Consider the following 21,985-nt stretch of genomic DNA (forward strand, 5'->3'; position numbering starts at 1 on the left):
AGCTTCTTGACATACAAGATTCAAATCTGTAAGAAACTATTTTAAAATATTTCTGCATTTCTCTTGAATATATTTGCACATCCAACCTTACAGCCCCTAAAGAGACATGGCATCTATTGATGCATGACAGGAGCATAAACACAGTTATGAAAAGCACACAGGAGAAGGAAAAAACCAAATTACAATGTTTTGATGCTTTTCAACCTTTGTACACATAATGCCACCTTTATAACTGAGTCTTCAAAAAATTCTTAGTAAGATAACACAGAATGTTTACTATTAGCTAAAAATCACTCCAAACAGAACAAGAGGACAAAGACTGAGTAGCAAGTAAGTGAGTATTTGGAAGACCAGAAGAGAATAAATGTGTTATGTCACAGATTTCATCCATTATGCTGTTCAGAAATATTGCCAACAGAAGTTGAGTAAAACTTTTTGTTTGTCATTGCACCTTTTAGGAAAATGCTTCCCCCTTTCCTCCTCGGTCTTTGTAACCCCTACCCTCCGTGGCTCCATCTTCCATTCTTATCCCTAAATGCTGTCTGTTCTGCCTGCCATACTTTCCTTTCCTCCAGTGTTAACCTTTCCTAACATAGCCATTTCTCCCTGAAAGAACCAAAGCCCAGTTTTGCTATCACTGCTTACCTGCACAACAGGTTCACATCACATTCTTATGCTGATGAGTAACAAAAACTCTGCTCCTTTGCTTTTCCTACCATGGATGCTCCTGTTGAGAGCTCCTTGATGTTTCCACACAATAAAAAGTTTAACCTATTCTGACAATCACTGAGATACCAGAGCTGGAAGCCCCCTTTTTAAGGTTCCTTACATCTATATTTGTTACAGAAGACCATAATACACCCATATTCTGATCAATAAGGACCACAAATGTATTATCATACCTAAACCCTCAAAAGGCCTTTTTCATATCCCAAACATTATAAATTTCTTACATCTTGAAAAGTGTAATTGATTCCAAATACCTGTTGGGGAAAAAATGAAAGAAAAATACATGCAACTGTTTTCTTCCTATCCTGAAATTCTGGCCTTGTTCCTAACTCCTTCTACTTGACACTTTGACCCCACAGTTCAACATTCTCTCAGGTAAAAACAAAGCTTCAGCAATACCAAGATGCTTAAAAAGTGTTGTTCATCTATTTAAGCCAGGCAGTGGATAAACTGAAGCATACTTGCATGTTATTCCAAACTTCACTGTATTAATTTTCAAATGGTAATCCACCCTTAATGATTTCATTATGAACCTGAAGACAACCCTTCTCTTTTTGGGAGGTAGTCTTCTAGGTTTTTCTGTAAGATGGAGGAAGTGAAGAAAACTCCATGCAATTTCTGGGACGACACACACAGCATGTACAATTCATCCTGGCTTCTCAGGCAAGCCCACGTCCGCAGATGGAGAATTCTCAGTTCAGAAACAGGAAAATCTAATGATATATTTGGCCTTTTATACATCTGCACTTAGATAGCTACAAGTTTATAATCTCGTTTTAGCTTCACAGTGCTTGCAACAGTTTTGATAACAGTAATCTAACATAAAAGCCTACCCATCAGTCTGGAAGGGCAAACAGGACTTTGAGAAACTAAGAATTCTGAATTAGGTTCTTGTATTCTCCATTTTTTTACATCCCCAATACAACCATTTTAAAATGAACAGAATCTTTTCCATTTTAGTCAGATAACTGCATATTTAGTTTTAGATGTGCTAAGAGAAGAAATAAACCAGGACTCCCTTGTATGCCTTTTCTCAGACATACTGACTGCTAAAGCAAAACATGAAGCTGCTCATCTTTTTCTTCTTTAGGTTTGACTTGATTCACAGCAAACTGCAGGAGAGCATCATCCACCTATTTGTCAAGCCCCACAGTACCATATATTCATTTGTCTTGACTCCTTTTATCCTTAGATGTAGTAAGAGCTTCTTTGTTATCAGGAGAAAAAAAAACATTTATAAGTTCTGGGGTTTAATAGTTGTTAAAATTCTGTATGTTTAAGAGAACATGAAGCAAATACATGCCTTTGATCTAGGAGCTCTGTTCAAAAAGACACTTTTCACTTGGGACATAGATAGAACATATTATCTGAAGAAGAAAGTTTATTTCTGTGCTATATGTAGTTGTCTTTTCACTGGAGTTAAATTGTGCTCTGAATGCTAGCTCAAACACAAGCATGCCTTTTCTTTCCAACCCAGCAGTGTGAGTAACCTGCCAGGGCACATATCATCCTTCACTTCTTAGTATGCATCACTACTGATCCTTTTCAGCTTTCCTTATTTGCTAGGGTTTTTTTGTTGTGTTTTTTTTTTAATTTTACTTGAAAGTTCTAGACTTCAGAGTTCATATCTGTCTAACGGTATATATATACACAGGTATGTTGGATATATCAATTGAGCCCAACGTCTCACCAGTCATCCTGAAAGCTCTGCAAGACTGTCCCATTACGAGCAGTTTAAAAAAATAAAATAATGCAAGTATCAATCTGGATTTTTAAAGAGATATTATATATTAGTATTTAAATAAAACTTCTCAAGGGAATCTGAGCAAAACACAGCTATATAGAAAGACAGAAAGCAAAAGAGATCAAGACAGTGAATGCTGCAGAAGGCAGTTTGAGAGCATCTTTAATGTCCAATGATCCTTATTTAAAATGCTTTAGGCACTTCCATGCTTAACAATGGGAATATTTTGATTTATAAAAAAGTTACTTTCCCCTTCCTAAAGTGTTAGATTAATTGGTTAATGCTGGAAACATGCTTTGTCTTTGCAATACTCTGCGAGAGTTCTCACACTACTTATGAAATTCAGCACGTTAAAACAAGAGCAGTGAGACAACCTTGCACAGGAAAGTCCTTTTGGTGGTCTGCCTGCATGGCAAAAATCACAATCAACCAAGATAAAGCTTTCAATTTCTTCAACTCTTTTTCACGACATCCAAAGGCAGTTATTTCTATCCAGTGGTCACATCCTTTCTTCAACGACCAGTAAGATTGTCACTTCACAGTCAATGTAATGTGGCAGAAATCCATATTGCTGGTTACAAAAGTGTCTGAAACTCTGTCCTGTCCCCATCTGGTCGCTCCCATTGCCTCTTTAATGCCAGCATTAGCTTAGATGTGGCAATGTGATAAGACAGATAAAAGGGTTTAATCCAGTTGCAAACAAGCTTTTTTGCTTAGGTTAACGTCCAGTTAAAGCAGTTCCTCACCCTGCTTCAATACTCAGCTACATAAAAATACCAGGGCTTATGTAAGAAACACAGCAAGAGAGGAAAGGGGTTCAAAAGTCCCCCATTTAAGCAGCAGCAACGACTCATTCTGCATTCAAGCAGCATATAACCACACATGATTCCTCTTTTACTTCCTACCCATTTATCAGTAAATTAATACTAAAGCTTCTAGGACATCCAGTTCTAACTTTTTAAACAAGTTCTTATTTCCAAGTAAGAATGGTAACTCAATACCAAAACCATTTTTTTTTTGTTTGAGGATGATGCTCAGCATTTTCTAAAAATGTAGCTAAATTGTAACACCCAAAATGCTATTTTTTTTTTCAAAATTTAAGCAAAAGCTTAAAAATGGGCATTAGGTAAATTGAGAATTTCAATTAGACCCTTACATCCCAACCTTATATTTAATATAAGGACCTGATACTTCTGAACAAGTGTCACTGAAATCCTACAAATTAAAAATAACATTCATATATCATACAAAAATGTACCCCAGATTTTCCTGAATTGAATGATTTCCTTGAAAAATATTTTCATGGACTTACATATCACCTGGGTATCATATTAGTTATGCCAGAACGGTTCTGTGTAATTTATTCCACAGATTCATAAACTGAACTACAAAACTCCTCTGTGTATATGATAAAATGTTATGGTTTCTTTTATTTATTTGGGTTGGGGAAAAAATGCAGAATGTAAAATTTAAAGGTTTCTCAAGGAAGACCCTTACCTGTGGTGGAGTATAAGGCATTATATCCAATTCACTAGCTAACGGGGTCTGAAGCTGAGGCATAGATGGTGTTTCAGTCATATCGCCTTCCTCTTCTCCCATCTCTTCCATGTCCTCATCACCTCCTTCCAGCTCAGCAAATTTTGCTTCCAGCTGCTGAATCTTCTTTTCCAGTAGTGGAGATGGTTCCTTCTGAGGAACTATGGGTTTTCTGAAAGGTGGAGGAGGAAGACAAAAAGCAGATGAGAATGCACTCATACTTCACAGGAGATAGCACATATTTTTGAAGAGAAAACCAACTTTTCTTTATCACTGAATAACATGGAAATAATGGTTACTCAGGATGTGCCTGTTCTTCCTTTCACAACACTGAGCAGAAATCATTCAGTGTTTATGGCCAGTGTTTAATTTCAGTCACTTGTCTGAAGATACTGAGTTAGAAGGGGATTTCAATGCAGCAAATACTTCGTTTCTGCAATAGAAGGCAGTTAACAGCATATCTTCCTTATATTTTACATTTTACTTAAGTTAGAACTTAATATTTTCACTAATATCAATGTTCACCAACTGGAAAGCTGTTTGTTATTCATAATGAGGATCTAGGTATTTTAACAATATCCAAGAGAATTTACCAATCTAATAATGTAACAACTTTTTCTCAAGTAGAAGAAAAAGAAAACATCCACTGGTATTAATACTGTGGAAAGACTCATGTTATCTGGACTTCCTCCCAAAAGTGTAATTAGTCAAAATTCACGTTCTGCTACAACTATGACTTTTAAGTATGTACTGGGTGTGGCTGGGATGGAGTTCATTTTCTGCATAGCAGATGGTGCTGTGCTTTGGATTTGTGACCACAACAGTGTTGATAACATATCCATGCAGTGTTGGCACATCATCACGGCTTTTTCTTTTTCCCTCTCTGCCCCGCAGCAGGCAGGCTGGGGTTGGGCAATAAGTTGGGAGAGGAGACAACAAGGACAGCTAAGCCATACAACATTGTGCCCAGCAAGAGAAGCTGGGGGAAAGGAGGAGGAAGGGGGACTGAATGTTTTTCTTTCAAAGTAATCATTATGCATGCTGAGGCCCTGCTTTCCAAGAAATGGCTAAATATCTGCCTGCCAATGGAAAGTAGTGAATTAACTCCTTATTTTGCTTTGTTTGCTTACGCAGCTTTGCTTCACGTATTAAACTGTCTTTATCTTGACCCAGTTGTTCTTCCTTTTGCCTTTCTCCATCTCCTCCATCCTGCTGCGGGGAAGAGAGCAAGTGGCTGGGTGGGGGCTTAGCTGCCAACCTGTCAGTGCACCACAATACAGAGGAGTGCTCAGAGGACCCCCTCATTCCCAACACATTTTTACCTAAAATAGTATATTTCATCATCTACAACTTTTGCAGAGAGTGAAAACCTCTTCAGCCCCTTAAATTTCTTCATTTGTTTGTCACTTTCATTGTAACGGCTCTCACAAAGGAAAACATCATTTTCAGAGATTTCTGTTGGTCTGCAGGAGAGGAAGTCTTTGAATGATAGAACCACACACTTTCCTGCAGAAATGAAAGAGCTGAGTAAGAAGGCAGCCACACATGCGGACATTTTACAAAAAGCATGGAAACTCAAGTTTTTGCCATCTTTTAAGTCTGAAGGATTCCTGGTATTTGACGCAACCAAGGAAAGTACAACAATTGATATCTCTCTTAAATAATGCCACTGAGGAGAAACCTACACAAACTTAATGCAGTTTTTGGATTTTTTTAAAGCACAAGAAAATCTGCAAAATAACAAAACCCCATGATCACTAGTCAGTTAACTATATCTAGCACAGCATCGTAACTACAAAACAAAGTACACAGTCATCATCTTATGCAACAAATCAAATTTCAACCGCCATCTGGACTGACTTTCTAGATAACATATACTGGAATAATTACATTAATAAGTGAGAATAATGGACTTTTCTGTTCTCTGGCTGCAGACAACGTTCACATGTAATTCCCTTACTGTAAGAAAGCTTCCTTATAGGGAAAATTCTCACTACAGGTCCCAAAGACAGAAATGCATATTAGAAATGGACTGAATAATCTCTCCTCCTGCAAGCAATATGAAAAAAACATACTTGGAAACAAGCCTACACATAGTTATAAATCACTTCAGACTGTATACGAAAAGAAAGAGTCCATTGAATTTAAAGTTATTAATAATTACCCAAAATGCAAGTCATTGGACAGGTCTCCTCCAAGTTACTCAAAAACACTTCCTTCTTGTAGAACATTTTAGTTGGTTCATGTTCAGTTTCTTCAGGATGTATAAAGATTGGACCAAAAAAATATGCAGCTCCATCTCGCACCCACATCTTTTCAATTCTGGAAATAAAACCAAACCACTGACATAAAAGAAAGGCCATCCCTCCTCAATGAGACAGCTGGATGCACTAGGTTGTTCAGGGAGACTGTAAAAAACGAGTACAGAAGAACCGCCTATTCCAACTGTACAACTGTATCACCTTTTTTTTTAGGCAGCTAAACTTCCACCTCAATCTATTAAGAGCTTGTAACCTTTAGCTTCATTCGGAAGATTTTTTATTTACCATTCTCTTTGATACTTTTTGCAAGAAGTCTGTCTTTTGTCAGAATTAATTTTATAGAAACAAACTGCAAATAAAGTTGCACCTACCTTCCTACTCGAGGTCGCACTAACCCATGTGATTTTATGAAGACACAGTCCCCAACCTTAAGCCACATATCATTGTAGCAAAGCTGTTCAAAGTAATGGCAACCAGGTTCTCCATTGGACATTTCTACTGGAACATCTTCTTTGTCCTGCAGGAGAATATGCATTTAGAAACTTGTGGAAGAAGGAAAACCAAGCACACAAATAAAAAGACGCCAGGTGCAAATAAAAGACTTGGCTCCATCTTTACATTACCAGTAATAGCTAAACACTGAATAAGGCTGCACATGCAAAAGTGAGGGGCCTTGAAATCTGAAAATGAAATAGCAAAGCCAAAGATACCCTCCATGTATGTCACAAGCTTTCCTATTTCACAAAGCTGTAATTGTGCCAGAACAGTATTTTACAGGTCCCTTTTTTGTTCTACTGCTTCTAAGTTAACAGGCCAAGCCAAGCCTTGTCAGCTTATTTTGATGGTTTGTTTTAAAGCACAATAACATGCTTAAGAGGCAAGAATTGAGCATACAGCCAAGTTAACATACTTAGAAATGTAATGCCTCAACTCTCATATACAATAATATGAACACGCCATGTACTGATTGCAAATTCATACCATTTACCATATTTAATTCCTTACTTTTTAGTCAAAACTCACAGAGTGCCTCATTTGACTTTTTAGTCTAGGATTTCAGAAAGCCAATGAAAACACAGGCTATTTCCCCAGGATATGGAAGGAAAAGACGCTACAAGTCTTCATTCTCTCAGTAGAAATAATTCCTTCTTTTGTCATGATGTGAATAAATACAATAATATATACTAAGCGTCTGATTAAAGTTGACAATGAGTATGCTGGGTATTCTGTTCTGAGGTTCTGTTAGAGAACTCAGTGAAAAGTGGATTTATTTTATGACTCTACATTTCTTTTTTATGGCTCTGATTTTAGAAAAATTTAATTCAATTTAATTGAATTTCATACATTTATTTCTTTTATGACCCTAAATACAACAAAATAAAGCATTTTACTTAGTATGTTGGGCATAAATATTCTTAAGCATTCTGACAATAAACCACTCAGTTATCAACCATAAATAGGTCATAAACAACAGAATATTACATATTGCTTACTGCTGTATAGCTACTGATTATTTTACTGAAATACTACATAACAGAGCACTTCAGCATTGTCATGAACTAAAATTAGACTTTTAGTTCTACTGATTCTTTAGGCTTAAGACAAGCTTTAGAGTAAAAATGTGATTTTCTTTTCCCGAGTGGTAAAAAAAACTCACACCACCTCTTCACATGATCACAAGAAAGCATTTGTAGAATCTAGCAAATATGTACACAGTTTATTTTCTGTTTAGACTATTTATACTTTGTTTGTATTTATTTACAAATGTGTATAACAATTTACAACAGAAACATATTTATTTAGATTTTATTGTCTAGATGCTGTGAAACAGATGTCATGAGGACTCATATTTTGTAATTATCTGTCAAGCATAATCGATGTTCCATTTGCCATCTCACATACCTTTTCAAGGTGAAGGATACTTTCTCCCACCTTACTGTCCTCCAATGTTTCACCGTGTTTCTCCTCATCTACTTTGTCTGTATTAGCAAACACAGAAGCAACACGGACTACAGGCAGGGGCACATCTCGTGGGACAAATCTTACAGAGCTGACAGGCATAGTCCACAGTTTAATTTTTTTAAAAGATTTTGTCTTTGCAGAATAACGTGACTCGCAGACATAGACATCCTCATCTCTGAAGCTCTCAGGACACAATTTAAAATATTCCTGCAGATTGAAGAAAAAATATAAAGTATTTCAGCAACATACACATACCCCACAGACACACAGTGAACTCCCTCTCATGCTTCCTGGTTTTCTTCTATGTTTCTATCAGAAACAGTTTTAAACTAATAAAGCCTTTCAGCTGAGTTCTTTTCCTCTCGTTTGACAACCAAGTTATATTTAAAATTAAAAGCAAACAAGCAGAAATCCCACCCTTAGAGAAGAAGCTGAATCCAGTACAGGTTATCATGTGAGAAAAGTTAGGGGGTTTTGTTTACCAAAACAGTATATTAACAAGATCTGCAGCCTAAACCCATGTTTACAAGATTTCTGAGCTTTGACTTGGAAAGAGGACATGATCACCAAGTTTGGTGTGGGGCAGAGGGGAGTAAGCTCCATGTCATTGATACGTGACTGTGATACCCGTTCACATACCCAGCAGCTGTAGAACTTTGTTCATAGAAACACACCACCTACAAAAAACTGGCTGAGATAGGTACATTGCAAACAAGCCAAAAATCCTCAGCACAAGGATGATGTGGAATCAAACCTCAGACAGAGTTAAAAGACTTCATCCTTTTACCAAGCCATTCAAACCTCCCTCACTACCAAACCTACATCTACATGCTTTTATGGGACCTTTAAGAATCTACCTGCAATTTCTCTACTACATGCTCTGAAAAATCAGTTAATTAATTATCAAGTAAGCATAGGATTCTACAAACCAACCAGCACCAAGAAACACCATCACTTGGGTGAACTATGTATCTCATGAAGCAAATGAAGAATACAAACAGTACACAGGAGCAAGTCCTATTTTATTTAAGTATTAGTAGAACATCTCTATGTTACGATGTCTACACTCTTCAAGAAAAGAGCAGAGAACATACTAATTGTTTAACAAATTAGTCTGAACAGTCTCTCACCTTGACAAACATGACCACACATTTGCCTAAAATTTTGCTAACAGGAACTTTATTGTAATAGTCACTTTTAAAAACTTCTTTCTCCAAGAATTTTCGTGTTGCAAGATGAAATGTTTCATTTGGTCGATAAAACCAACAGCCATAGAGCCATTTCTCTCCTTTAAAATAAGAGAAGGGAGAAAGAAAGACAAAATAATGTAAAATGACATATTCTTTAGTGCATGAGCAAGAAAAAACAGCTGTAGATTGACTGACTAACCAAACAGTCATATAGTCATTTATCCTGAGAGTAAATTGTTTTAAAACAGGAAAAGATTCCTTAACAGTTTCATGTAAGGAAAACCAGGTTGCATAAAAAGCCTGCCAATTTTTTTTTCCCCAGTAAAAACTGACTCAGAAAAATAAAGGAGAAATCAGTTCTTATTTATAAATCTTGACTTTCAGGCCTTGAAATGGCTTCAAAGTCCACACAACAATCACCTGATTATTTGAAGAACCTTGGGGAACTGGTTTCAGGTTTTTTAGGAACTCTTTCTTCCATGTTACACTGTGAGAAATTCAAATTGTTAACAATGATTTGTAAAGAAGTTACAAATATATACTATTTTTCTAATTAATAAGAAAATCTGTAACCCATAGACTGCAAAGTGCTATTCACTTTCTCCATAACAATCGAACATAAGAAATGTCCGACTGGCCGGTGGTCCATCTGCCCCAATATGCTGCATCCAACTGAGTGAGCAGGACAGCCTATCAGGAGAACACATTTGATCTTGGACACTCTCCATAACTCGTTCCACTCCTACAGTCATTGCACTAAGGGTGTTAGAAAGCTATTCTCTTTATCAGGCTATTATTTGTTGGTTATTCCCTTTATTATCTTGTTTAGATCTGTTGTACATGGACTTGTCTCACACATTTTTGAACCTGCTGATTATAATCCACAAGCTCCTGGAGACTCACTACCCACTGCATTAAAAAGTCAAACACTTTCATGTGTTTTAATCTGATTTGTTAGTGTCAGCGAGTGCCCTCTAACTCCAGTATTGCTGGATTTGTTGAATAGTAGTTTTGCATTCACCTTATCTACTCACTTCATGATTCTGCAAACCGTAATTATATCCTGCCTTACATTTCTCCTCTCCAAATCGAAGAGTCACAGTCTTTTTAATCTGTCCTTGTAACACATCCATTTCATCCCTTTAGAAAAAAGTACAACCAAAATGGTTAACTCCACTATACCCCACTGCAGTTCTCAGCAACTGTATTTTCCAAGATTGCTGAGAGTGCACCACGCTTATCTGATACTCCTATCTCTACTCTTCCTTATACTTAAGAGAAGTACCTCCTGCAAACAGAAGGTATCGCTGATGAGAAAAAACAAAATAGTACTGTCATGGCTTGATTTGCTCTAGGAAATGCAAGATTTAACTCAATTCTGAAATTTAATAAAGGCCAGCTCTGAAACTGAGCTGTTCCGTCAAACATTTCCAGTTAAACATGCCTTTTGGATCAGATTTCTCAGCACAGAAAAACCCCATGTGTTCTTCTGTGCCTAAACTACAAGAAGCCCATCCCACTTACTCTCTGGGACGCCTATGATCTGAGAATAGGTAGAGATGAACAACAAAAAACTGTGCTGATCCAAGAACTTGGTAATATTCTTTGTAATAAGGCAACTCGGAAACAAGCAAAATATTCACCAGTCCACACATCCTTCTGCAAATAAAATAACATCTCACAGAAAAAGCTCAAACTGGAAGTTTTAAATAGTGATAAGAAGTTTCACCATATTGTTTTCCTATAGCAAAGACATCCTTACCAGCTGAATCTTCCCACAGCCGCTCAATACAGACTATGTGAGGTTGCAAGTTGGCTTCAGCAGGCTCCACATACACATAATCTCCTACATGGTACATGCTGTTCTTGAAGCTGCAATCCTGGCTGTAGGTCCGATGCAAGCTTGACAGCCCAGCTGATCCAGAAGAATCTTCACTCTTTTCAGCTTCTTATTTCAAGAAGGGAAAAATAGATGTTAGGAATGTCACATTTTCACATTAGTCAAGACTACTGATATGCATGCTGAATGCAAGTGCCACATGATACCTGATGCGTCCCTCTGACACTGACTTACAGCATGAAGGAAGGGTTTAAGCATGTTTTGTGCTGCCAGCCTTTCTGCTACTGCTGCTGCTGAAGGTTGGGTTTCCCTTCTTCAGCCGATTTTTACTGAGCCCTCCCAGTGAGTGAGGAGGAACTCAACAACAGCACTGAACTCAAACGCCTTCAGAAAGGCACGTTTTGCTTTCTTTGGGGTTTTTAGCTCTCAGAGGAAGACAGAAAAAGGGCATCACAGCTGTTGTCCCCTTATAATACTGAGCCTGGTTGCAGCAACCAGACTTTACTGCTGCTGACATCAGTGCTATGTGGGAAGATGACCCATGTTAGAATTCAAGAACAAAGAGCTAACAGCTCTGCTCCCATCCATGGAAAGGAGCAATTAGAGAGATTTATTCGTACCCCTAGGCATGCTCCACAATGATTATATGGACAGAATCAGCCCAGAACTGTGAAACACAGTGAACCATCACAGTAGATTTCTTGCCCATTCCTTTTCGTGCTCACAGTAGGCAAGTAAGAAATGCAAAAGGCTTACTTCAATATAATTCCTTTAACAGTGTTAAAAGCATGATCATAGACAACACCATCAGCACATGAAGAAACCAGTATTTGTTAAAAAGGAAATGACCAAAAGGTCAGTTGGAACAGTCATGGCTAAGTTTATTATCAGCAGAAAGCTATAGTAAAAACCTATTGTTTTCTTTTATAATATCCTTGAAATAAGACTACTGGTATCCTAGTGTGTTCTGTTTAAAGAGTATACATAAGGTTAGTATCTACCTACAACTCTTTCTTAAAAGCCATCTGGCCTGGCTGATAAGGATCAAAATAAAATAAATCTCTCATAACTTTAAAATACAAGACCCTTAGTGGACAACAAGACTACTAAGGTCCCTTCAGTAGGCAAAGCTGCAGCAACAGCAGAGCATAAATCATATGCATACATACATTTTTCAATTAACACATTTAAAATTAATGATAAGAAAGTAGCTACCTCTCTTCTCCTCCTCTCTTTTGAGCTTATCTTCCTCTATTTCTTTGGGCAGCTTTTCCTTCTTTTCCTTTTCTACATCGTTGTGAAGATGCTTGGTGGTATAGCTGAGAGCAGGTGACAGAAGAATCTCTCCGTTCTTACAAAGTTCATCTCGAATTTTAATGAAGAACTGTTGAAGTTCGACCGCATCCTCGTAAATCTCTGAATCAGTCCTGCACAAAAATACGTACAACAGGGTAGAAACATAGTTTGTGGAGAGTCAAACAGGATCCTAAACACATACCCATCAATCACCACACTTAGTGATAAAACTAAAGCTTCACTCTACCAATAGATTTCTGTGCTTACTCATAGTAAGCAGCAGCAGACACTGGCAAGTTATGCTCCACCTGCTACTCTACTCTGCTGCCAGTTTCTATTATAGTTTCCCCATAACCAATATTTCTGTATACACCAGTCCTGAAACACCAGAAAAATCAAAGGTAACTAGCTGCGACTGGACCTCTGCAATCTGTTAACTTCCAAAAACTTAAGTAGTAACAGTATTATTAACAAAACTGACTTATTTGAATGACCCATACTCCTGTTAGTAGATGTTTTAATGTTCTTTCCTTCAGAGTCAAGATTTCAGCCGCATATCCTGAAGTACCCTACCTATTCAAGTAAAGCACTGCAAGAAGTTGCAAGTGTTCATAGGTTTTGCACAGTATTACCATAACTCATACAACTCTGATGGCTTCAAAAGAGTGACCCGCTAGTCAAGCAGTTAGTGAACAGCTCCTCCTCTTCATTTTTTCAATTTGAAAGTTAGCACAAACCTGCTTTTCACGAGGTGTGCCTTTGCAGGATTAACGTAAATATCATCTCAGGCAGAAACCTAATGTTTTCCTTAGTTTTAAATGAAAGCACACATTCCACTGTAGACCTGATAAAGCTTTTGAGATTTAGTTTCTTAAACACCCATATCAAGGAAAGCTTGAAAACACCTTAAAAAACTTCAGCCTTTGTCCAACATTAACATGCTAAACCCACGTGATAAGACAAAGGATACCTGAAAAATAAGGCTTCACTCACCTGTTCATTCTCCTTGCCCTCTCCAGTACCTCAAACATATTCTCCTGGAACAAGTCCAATCTTCTATACCTATTATTTTCAACATTTTTTCGGATAATATCAAAAGTCAGAGGAGGTTTATTTGGGAAGTTGGGATCAACAGCAGGTATCTCAGCTAAGGAGTCACTGTAGCATCTGCCCTCATCATCCTGGTGGCTCATAACAGATACAAAAAGGTTATGGATAAGTTCCTGAATTAGCAAAGTGACATTGGGTACATGTGAATCCTCATCTCCTTCTATTTCTCGACGAGTTTCAAGCAAAACTTTATGCAGGACCAGGGCATCTTTATAAATCAAAGATTCTGGCTCGTTATATGTGCAAGCGTTATTGAACATCATTACAAAGTCCTCTACCATAGAATCAATATCCTGGTATTTATTTGCCATCATATGACTTCTGATCTTTTCCATGTCAACAGGCTTTTTAATAGTTACATAATAGTCAGGAAGTTCAGACCGAGATGGCAGCCTCAAGAAGATGGCGCTCAGTCGCCTGCCTCGTTTATCTGTGTAATTCTTAACTGCTTCATACACCTCATTCAATTTCTGTTGCATTGGAGTCATGTATTTCGACTTTTTAGGAGAAATGCCACTTTTTCTACCTAAGCAGACAAAAGAAAAAAAAAGAAAAAAATCTTTACAAAACCAGAGCTTGCACACTTCCTTAACCATCTCCCTTCCACTTGAGAACTGCTTACAGAGGAACCACTTTATGGTATGAGCAGAAGACTCACAACATGGAGACCGTTCCAAGTTGCAGCTTCCTTTATTCTTCATAGCTGTATGAATATATTTTTTTTAAATGTTATTTTTTGGCAAGCACAGAATCATATGTTACTATGCAGTACACCTGGCACAGGTCTCTTCAGACTTAAGCATGGAAAACATCTTTTCCTACCTAATGTTAATGATAACTCCTCTAAATTCAATTTAGTCTTACTAGCTCTACATCAATTGCTCTCTACAGCTGTTAAAAATCCAGTCATCACAGGGCTTTTTCTACCACTAAAATTTAATATTCTAAATGTTATCAGATTCCTTTATGACACATTTATGCCAAATTAGAGAGGATTATTGCAGGTAAAATGTAAAATAAAGCCTCCCATGGGATTATCAATCAGATTAGCTTTTTGATTAATTCAGGATGTCTGTTACTCTGTCTCTGCCTGTAAATTCTCTACTGCCTGTACCTTACCTAAGAGTTACACATTTCTATTTGCAAGAGGGCTGTGTGCTGCTATTTTCTTTAAGCCTTTCTGTGCAATTTTATGCTTCTCAGTTTACTAAATTCTGAACACTTAATATAAGTAGTAAATACTAGTAGCAAATCTGTGACACTGTTGGAAATTTCACGTCTGTGTTTTTCATGGCTTTCAATGATTTTCTAAATAAAGCTCACATTTCTTTTATCATTCTGTGGATATCCCAGACATTTCACCAGGGAAATTAAGAGCTTTACTCCGTTTGAGAAGCACCTTACTTGTAAGCAATCCCAGCAGCACACATTAAGTGTGCTAGTGAACTGTTACTGAGCACATAATGCAGCATGTAACATTTAGATAACCCCACATGATTACATGCCAGTTATTCCAACCTATTCCTAAATTTTCTTTCTTCATTCTAAGCTACTTTTCTCAGAAAATGCTATATGCAACAACTAAACTCTATTGTATGCACATATAAACACCCCACCGCTATCTTGATTTTGAAAATATAATGCTACTTCACATGTCAATGAAACTTTGCAGATCACATCTTCTCTTCTAAAGGGAAGATCTGAAAACCCAGCAAGACAGATTAACAGAAGTGTTGAAATGAGACATAGCAATGTACAAGGTTGTCTTACTTAGCTTTAGTTTTGGGGATGCAATATCATCATCTTCAGCCAAGGGTCCCAGTTCTTTCCTTTTTTCTTTAAGGATCTTTTCCAGCATATGGGCATCATTGTATACCTATTAATCAGTAATCAAAATCAAAACAAGGTTTACTGTGTTTAGTTCAGAACTAGCCTCCAGGAAACATTTAAAAATTTACACCTTTAAAAGAGTTATACAGGTAAGCAGAACTGATGAACACCATCTAAATCAGGGAGATATAAATCCTGAATAAATTATCCAATTAAGCTGCACTTTAATTCCAAAGTCTACAAAACAGCAAGGTGCACTTGTCTTATCAACTTTCTCATCAAACCATTCTGCTGAGAAATGAAAGATCTCCTGAACTAATTGTGATTCCATCAAGGTACAAAGGACTAGAACAGTCCTCATGGGTCTTCAAATCAAACTCCGGTGAACATCACCTCATCATAAAGTCCTGTACAGTAGCTGATCAAGATCCTCATTAGAAATAGCTGGAGGTTTCTTACCACCACTCTGTTCCACAACATCACGCTTGCTGGCTGAGAAACATCATAATATAGAAACACACTATAATATATTTGTAAATGAAAAGCATTTTCCTTTCAGACTCCTTTTGTTAGGCTGAACAAGTCAGATCTTCTAGTCTGATCTCCCACATTCTCCATTTCCATGAAAACAAAGCTGGTTTCTTGACAACACATCCCTTCTCAGAGGTTCTAAGCTCCAAATCAGATGGTGATAACTGTTCACTGTGCAAATACCTTTAGGTAATTAACTGAGGATGAATAATGAGAATTTAGTAACCAGCTTATTTTTTTAAAACATACTAGGAAACATTCAGCTGACATTTTTTGTAGTGGAGGACGAAGTTTAGCTAACAGGCAGTAAGTCTAACCTTTGCAAAGGAGCGTGTTGCACTTCATGTTTATATAACTACAGACAAAGACGGAATTTAAAACATCAGCAGAAAGTCGTATTTCTATTTTAGTTAAATAAAAATTATCACAAATAATGTGAGTAACAGTCAAAGCTAACCCACCCTAACGTAATTTATATATCTGCAAAGAAGCAGAGAGGTAAGCATGACCGCAGAATGAAAACAGTACCTGGGAGCCTTCCTCATTATAATGCCTTGCATTTCGGAACATGAGCTTCATGTCTTCAATCATGGCTTCTTCCCCTGCATACTTATCATTGCGGATGTTGTGTTCTATCATTTTCAAATCCATTGGCTCCAAGATGATTTTATAATAGTCTGGATAGTCCTTTTTGGATGGCTTAACCATAAACAGATCACAGAGCCGTCTGCCTGTGCCGGGTTCTCGAGCTTCCAGAACTGCATTGTACAAGATCTTCATACGTTGTTTTCGTATATTCTTTTTACTGTTAGATTAAGGAGAAGAATAAAAAAAGAAAAGAATAAATGTCAGCGGCTCTTTTCCCCATTTCCAACACCAATATCAAAATGATATTCATTATCCTCTACCATGAAAATACAACCACCCCAACACACACGCAAGAAGTTCAACATTTAAGACATAGGTCCACTTGCAAACAATGACATCATCATAACCAGGTCTGCTAACTAAACAGGAAACCAACTTTAAGATAGGATTTTTCTCTCATTCACCTTGAGTTCAAGTGTTCTACAGAGTAAAGCAAATAACTAGTTTTCAAAAGTGCAAAGGTCAAAAAGAGCTCTAACCACTTCCAGCTGAAAACAAATCAGTTACGACTACGCATCTGAATCCAAGACCTCAGGACCTAGTGCCAACAGGGAAAAACCCCCCAGGCAGTATCTTCATGACTACCTCTGCCGAACACAGAGTATCAAAGACCTGAGCTACTTATCTCAGAGTAATTCTGTATCTTCTTCAGTACCAGATACAAGAAAATAAGGACATCAAGAATGTAGTAAAAAGAAGGTTCTGAATTGCTTAAATATCTGTCAAACACAGTCAAATGAAGTTATAAGTCATTAATGCTCACCAAAACTACAAACACAGGTAGAAAATGGCCACGTACATGCTAACACCACAAACTTTATAGTTATCCTGTGTGTAGCTACTATGGTTGTCTCAAGAAATCTACATGACCTATAAGCAAATCAGGTAAGGGAGAGGAAAGCTTATGTTAATGATGTATAATCTCAGATCAGATACCGTGGCACTTAGAACTGCACTCTCTACAATGCACCTTTAACACAGCTTCCAAATTGCAATCTCTGTAAGACTTACTCAAGTAGTTCTAACTTTAACTAGATTAGCCGTAAAGATGAGAACAAAAACCATCTTCATTTGCAAAATGTGCAAAACATCACTGTACAACTTGCTAGAAACCAAACTGCTTCTCAGATTTCCCATCATTTCCATAATATTCCATCATTTCCATCTTTCCCTCCATTTAAAATATGCCTAATGCAGCACAGCATCATGCCTCAGATATCTCTTGCTCCTTGGTGAGGTCAGCAAAATAACTAATGAAAATATATGTCACAACATGTGAGAAAATTCAAAATGTATCTTCTATAGGTTAAAACCTTTTTTTCTACATTATCTTCACTGCTGGAAACTCTTAGTGGTTCACACAAGCAGATGAGCAATGCCAGAACAGAGATATGCTACCAAATTCCACATTTTAACATGTTTCCAGTTCTAACATTTAGTTCAATGAAAGTAGATAAAGCAAAACCAAAGCAGAAATAGTAAAAAGCCTGCCAATACTCAAGATTCAGGTCATGCATCTGATACATAAAAGGGGACATTCTAACAACTTTCTATGAATTTTGCCTGGGTTATTAGTTTCCTTTTTCATCCACATTTTGGAATTCCTCAGTGCTTCACTTCTATTGTCAGCAGCATTTACAATCTTCTTTTACTTCCTATCATCCAGCAAGTGAGACTGATAACAAGTATTGAACTGTCAACCTCAAAAGCATTTTCAGGTTCTCTTCAGGCATGAAGAAAATAAAATAATTTTTATTTCCCTTACATAGGAAGACAACCTTTCCTCCTTTGCTGTTCTTAGATGACAAGGCCTGACAGATTTTTTTTTTAAGTATTTCAGTAGTCTCTTGCACAAGGTGATCAAAAGCAACATGGGGTTAAAAAGACACTGATGATAGTATGACTTGCTTGATTAGGTTAGTATTTCTCTTTGAATCTGAAGTTCACAAAACTAGCCATTTTCATGATTTGTTCCTTCCTGACCTTCACTTCACAGGTCTGTCCTACTGTTCCACTACCTTTCTTCTTCCTGCCATCCCTAGACTGTACCACCTCCTAAATCCACGCTAACATTTTATCTCTGCAGATTTTTTATGAGTGTACATTGCTGCAATACTTGACTGCTCATAAGCGAATCTTTGCTGATGCTCTATTCGACTCCCTTCCTCCCTCCACAACTGCTTTTTACTTTGACAAAACAAAGAACTAAAGATACAGGAAGCTGAAAGTCACGATCAACACCAAAGGAAGATACTGAATTACACTTTTACACTGGCAGTTGCTACTATTGCAATAATATTACCAGAAGTTGGAACCTGTTTCAAATGATACTATGAGGCAGACTAGAGAAACCATCCCTTGGTGGAGTGAGATGCATCACCAGTATTAATTACACAACAGCTACCCTCTTACAGAATACTTTCCATAAACCATCACTACTGCTCACTAAAAGAGTATATTTTAAATCACTGTGAATTTTGTTTACATTACAGTAAATAATCAACCTATTATATTCAGTTTATCTATCTGTCAAATACCCTCTTTGGCCCAGCTGTTGACAGGTAAGTAACCAAAGAGTGCAAATTCAGAAGGGAGAGAGAAGCAGTCCTCTAACATGAATGATGAAAACTCGTCAAGCAGAGTTCAGGTCATGAAAAATTAAAACATTTTGCCAAATAAAGATATTCATAGACCAATACTATAAACTTTCAATAAATTTATTCAAACATACTGTTAACTTTAATTATATTCTGACATTGCTACTCAAACTACATAAACAGTCATATACTGGAGAAGTAGTAATAAAGAAATAATAATTGCTAACAACTTGTGAAGACAGTTCACACACCAGGCTAAAAACCAAAACCAAAACCAAACCACAGATAAAAATCCTGAAATCCACTGACAAGATCACTTAATTCTTGCAACTGTATTGTCTGTGTCATTTACTGAACCAGTTACGTTGATAACTGCCGACTAATAGGCCAATAAAGGAAAATAAAAGTCAGCAAATAGTACTGAATCAATTAGAACCAACGCTTACTGAGGTTAAGTTTCAAAATTACAAATCCTTACACACATGCTAAGAACCATGGCTTAATATTCTCTTTAACAAATAAAAGATTTAGCAATGTCATGGTCTGCAGGAACGACAGAAGTGCATACCTTTTCCTTTTTGAGCTTCCAGTATCAGATGTAGCTGAAGAAATCATACTGTCCCCATCCTCAATGTCATCTCTCCTAGCAAGCTCCTTCTTCTTTGCCTGAAAAAATAACAAATACCTGAAGCCAAACTCACTGTTGGACGTCTCCAGAACAGTATTAAATATCAGAACAGAACAGATGCACAATGAAAGATGCAACTACAGGTTTTGAGACTAAACCATTATCAAAATATTTCCAGTGATATATTTAATGTAAGATGACCAATATAAAACAGCAGTATAATTCTTTTTAACTGTCAGAAAAAATTTTGAGGAACAAATTTGAAAACAAAGCCATTTCAAACAGCAGCACTTAGCTGGAACACTTCATGAAATATGAAGTATCTTAGCATCCTCCAATTACCTGCAAGTCCTAAAAAACCTCCCAGATCATTGATTTTCTCACAATTTAATTTGGTTAAGAGTCATAGTAAGGAATAAAAGTGACCAAAAGAAATCATATAAGGCAGCAGGTGTGCTGAAGAAAAATCACCCTATGATGCTCTTCATTCCCATACTTCCCCCAAGCAAGAAAATTCTACTGCAAATACAGGTCTAGTTAAAAATTATTTTGGAAAAATATTCATTGAGAAAATAAACTAACGTGTGAAGTTATATCCTTTTTATTGTTGTACTCCACATACCTGCATAACCTGCTGCATTTTCAGCACTCTTTTATAGATGGCAGAATTGGGAACATTGTAGCGCTTGGCATTTTCAAACATCAAGTTCAGATCAGCCTCCAACTGATCTAAAGTTTCATATTCATGGTTCTTCAGCTTGGTTCTACAAAAGAGAAATACCAAACAGGTATTTCACAAGTTACACATGCAAAACAGTTCCTTAACATTTTCATTTTCACAATAAATCAATATCCAAAGAGCTCTAATTACAGGAATGTGTTTTCTTTTTCTGATGCTGCAGTAACATCTTTCAATTATAACTATGTTAGGGAAACATATCTCCTCTTAAAGAATGACTTTAATAATTCTGAAAGCTGCCTTCTTTAAAGTTGAGCAGATCGCAGTCTCTTTAAAGTTGAAAAAAGTTTAAAGTTGAGCAGATCTACAGCCTCATCTGTACCACCACACAGGATGTGGTACAGATGAGGCAGAAGCACAGCCTGCTTAGATGAATCCAGTACACCTCAGCTGTGACCTGTAGGGCCTGGGTATTATGTCAATCTGATGGGTTTAGCTCCACACAGCCACGAACGCTGCCTTCCCTACACATCAATTCCACTCATCTTCAGTAAGAAACAAAATTGCCCAACACTCATGCTATCCCCCTTCAACTTTTGCCTTCTCTTAAAGCCGCTTAGTTGCTGACTGCTGTTATCAGCAAAGCGCATGTCATATGAAAACAGTTAGAAAAAAACTAACGACAAAGAAAAAGTCATTTTTCATATGCTAAGTGGATGAATCAGTGCACTAAGTTTGCCAATAACAATGTGTTTTCTCGTATTTCCCTGCACAAAAGTGGTGGATGTTCTAGTCCACTCTTAAACCTTCCAACACCTCATTAAACACAACAGAAAACAGTAATCTGCAACAACACAAAAACCAAACCCTATCACAACTGCAAAATGCAGTCATCCTCCTTCATATCTTCTTCCTCACCTGCCTGCCTGTCACATCCACCGGTTACACACTGCCTTTAAACCTGGTCTGCTTTCTACAGCATCTAGCTGAACATGAGCCTGCCTGATGGGGCATAAGCACCACCACAAACTAAATTTAATGTAGTAGCTTTTAGGCCAAACCTTACCTGCAAGTGTGACCTTACAGCTGAACCAGCGAACAAAGAGTAACAGTGTTCAACTTGTTGTTAAACAGGACTCTTCACTAGTCAGCCAAGGATGAGGAAGTCACAGTTGGATTAAATGTGGCACAGAGCTGAAACTGCTCTAAAAACTACTGAGAAGTGCACACCTGTCCATAAAGCTGTCACGATGGAAATACATTTTGCAGGAGACATCCAACTGACTACATGTTGCCAGGATGGCAGCTACATATGTCTTACTGAAATGTAGTGGATTTTTTCATTTCTTTCAGATCTGAAGAACTAGTGTGTCCTCAAAGACTATGAGAAAAGCAAAAGACAAT

The 21,985-nt window shown here is 37.2% G+C and overlaps 1 protein-coding gene across 8 annotated transcripts in view; it reads right to left on the reverse strand.

Annotated features, from left to right (window-relative positions):
- The window catches only part of PBRM1 (polybromo 1), a 64,474-nt gene that overhangs the window by 15,843 nt on the left and 26,646 nt on the right, over nucleotides 1-21,985 (reverse strand). For all 8 annotated transcript variants that reach the window (XM_074914439.1, XM_074914440.1, XM_074914438.1 and 5 more), the window contains 13 exons: nucleotides 20,525-20,666; nucleotides 19,843-19,940; nucleotides 16,558-16,834; nucleotides 15,439-15,544; nucleotides 13,552-14,194; nucleotides 12,478-12,689; nucleotides 11,185-11,370; nucleotides 9,363-9,520; nucleotides 8,173-8,439; nucleotides 6,642-6,787; nucleotides 6,174-6,331; nucleotides 5,332-5,515; nucleotides 3,971-4,181 (listed from right to left, as the gene is read on the reverse strand). In XM_074914439.1, the coding sequence (XP_074770540.1) occupies nucleotides 3,971-4,181; nucleotides 5,332-5,515; nucleotides 6,174-6,331; nucleotides 6,642-6,787; nucleotides 8,173-8,439; nucleotides 9,363-9,520; nucleotides 11,185-11,370; nucleotides 12,478-12,689; nucleotides 13,552-14,194; nucleotides 15,439-15,544; nucleotides 16,558-16,834; nucleotides 19,843-19,940; nucleotides 20,525-20,666 (2,788 nt within the window). The remainder of the gene's footprint in view (nucleotides 1-3,970; nucleotides 4,182-5,331; nucleotides 5,516-6,173; nucleotides 6,332-6,641; nucleotides 6,788-8,172; nucleotides 8,440-9,362; nucleotides 9,521-11,184; nucleotides 11,371-12,477; nucleotides 12,690-13,551; nucleotides 14,195-15,438; nucleotides 15,545-16,557; nucleotides 16,835-19,842; nucleotides 19,941-20,524; nucleotides 20,667-21,985) is intronic.

The sequence above is a fragment of the Athene noctua genome, chromosome 10 (genome assembly GCF_965140245.1).
Source record: "Athene noctua chromosome 10, bAthNoc1.hap1.1, whole genome shotgun sequence".
Taxonomy (NCBI): domain Eukaryota; kingdom Metazoa; phylum Chordata; class Aves; order Strigiformes; family Strigidae; genus Athene; species Athene noctua.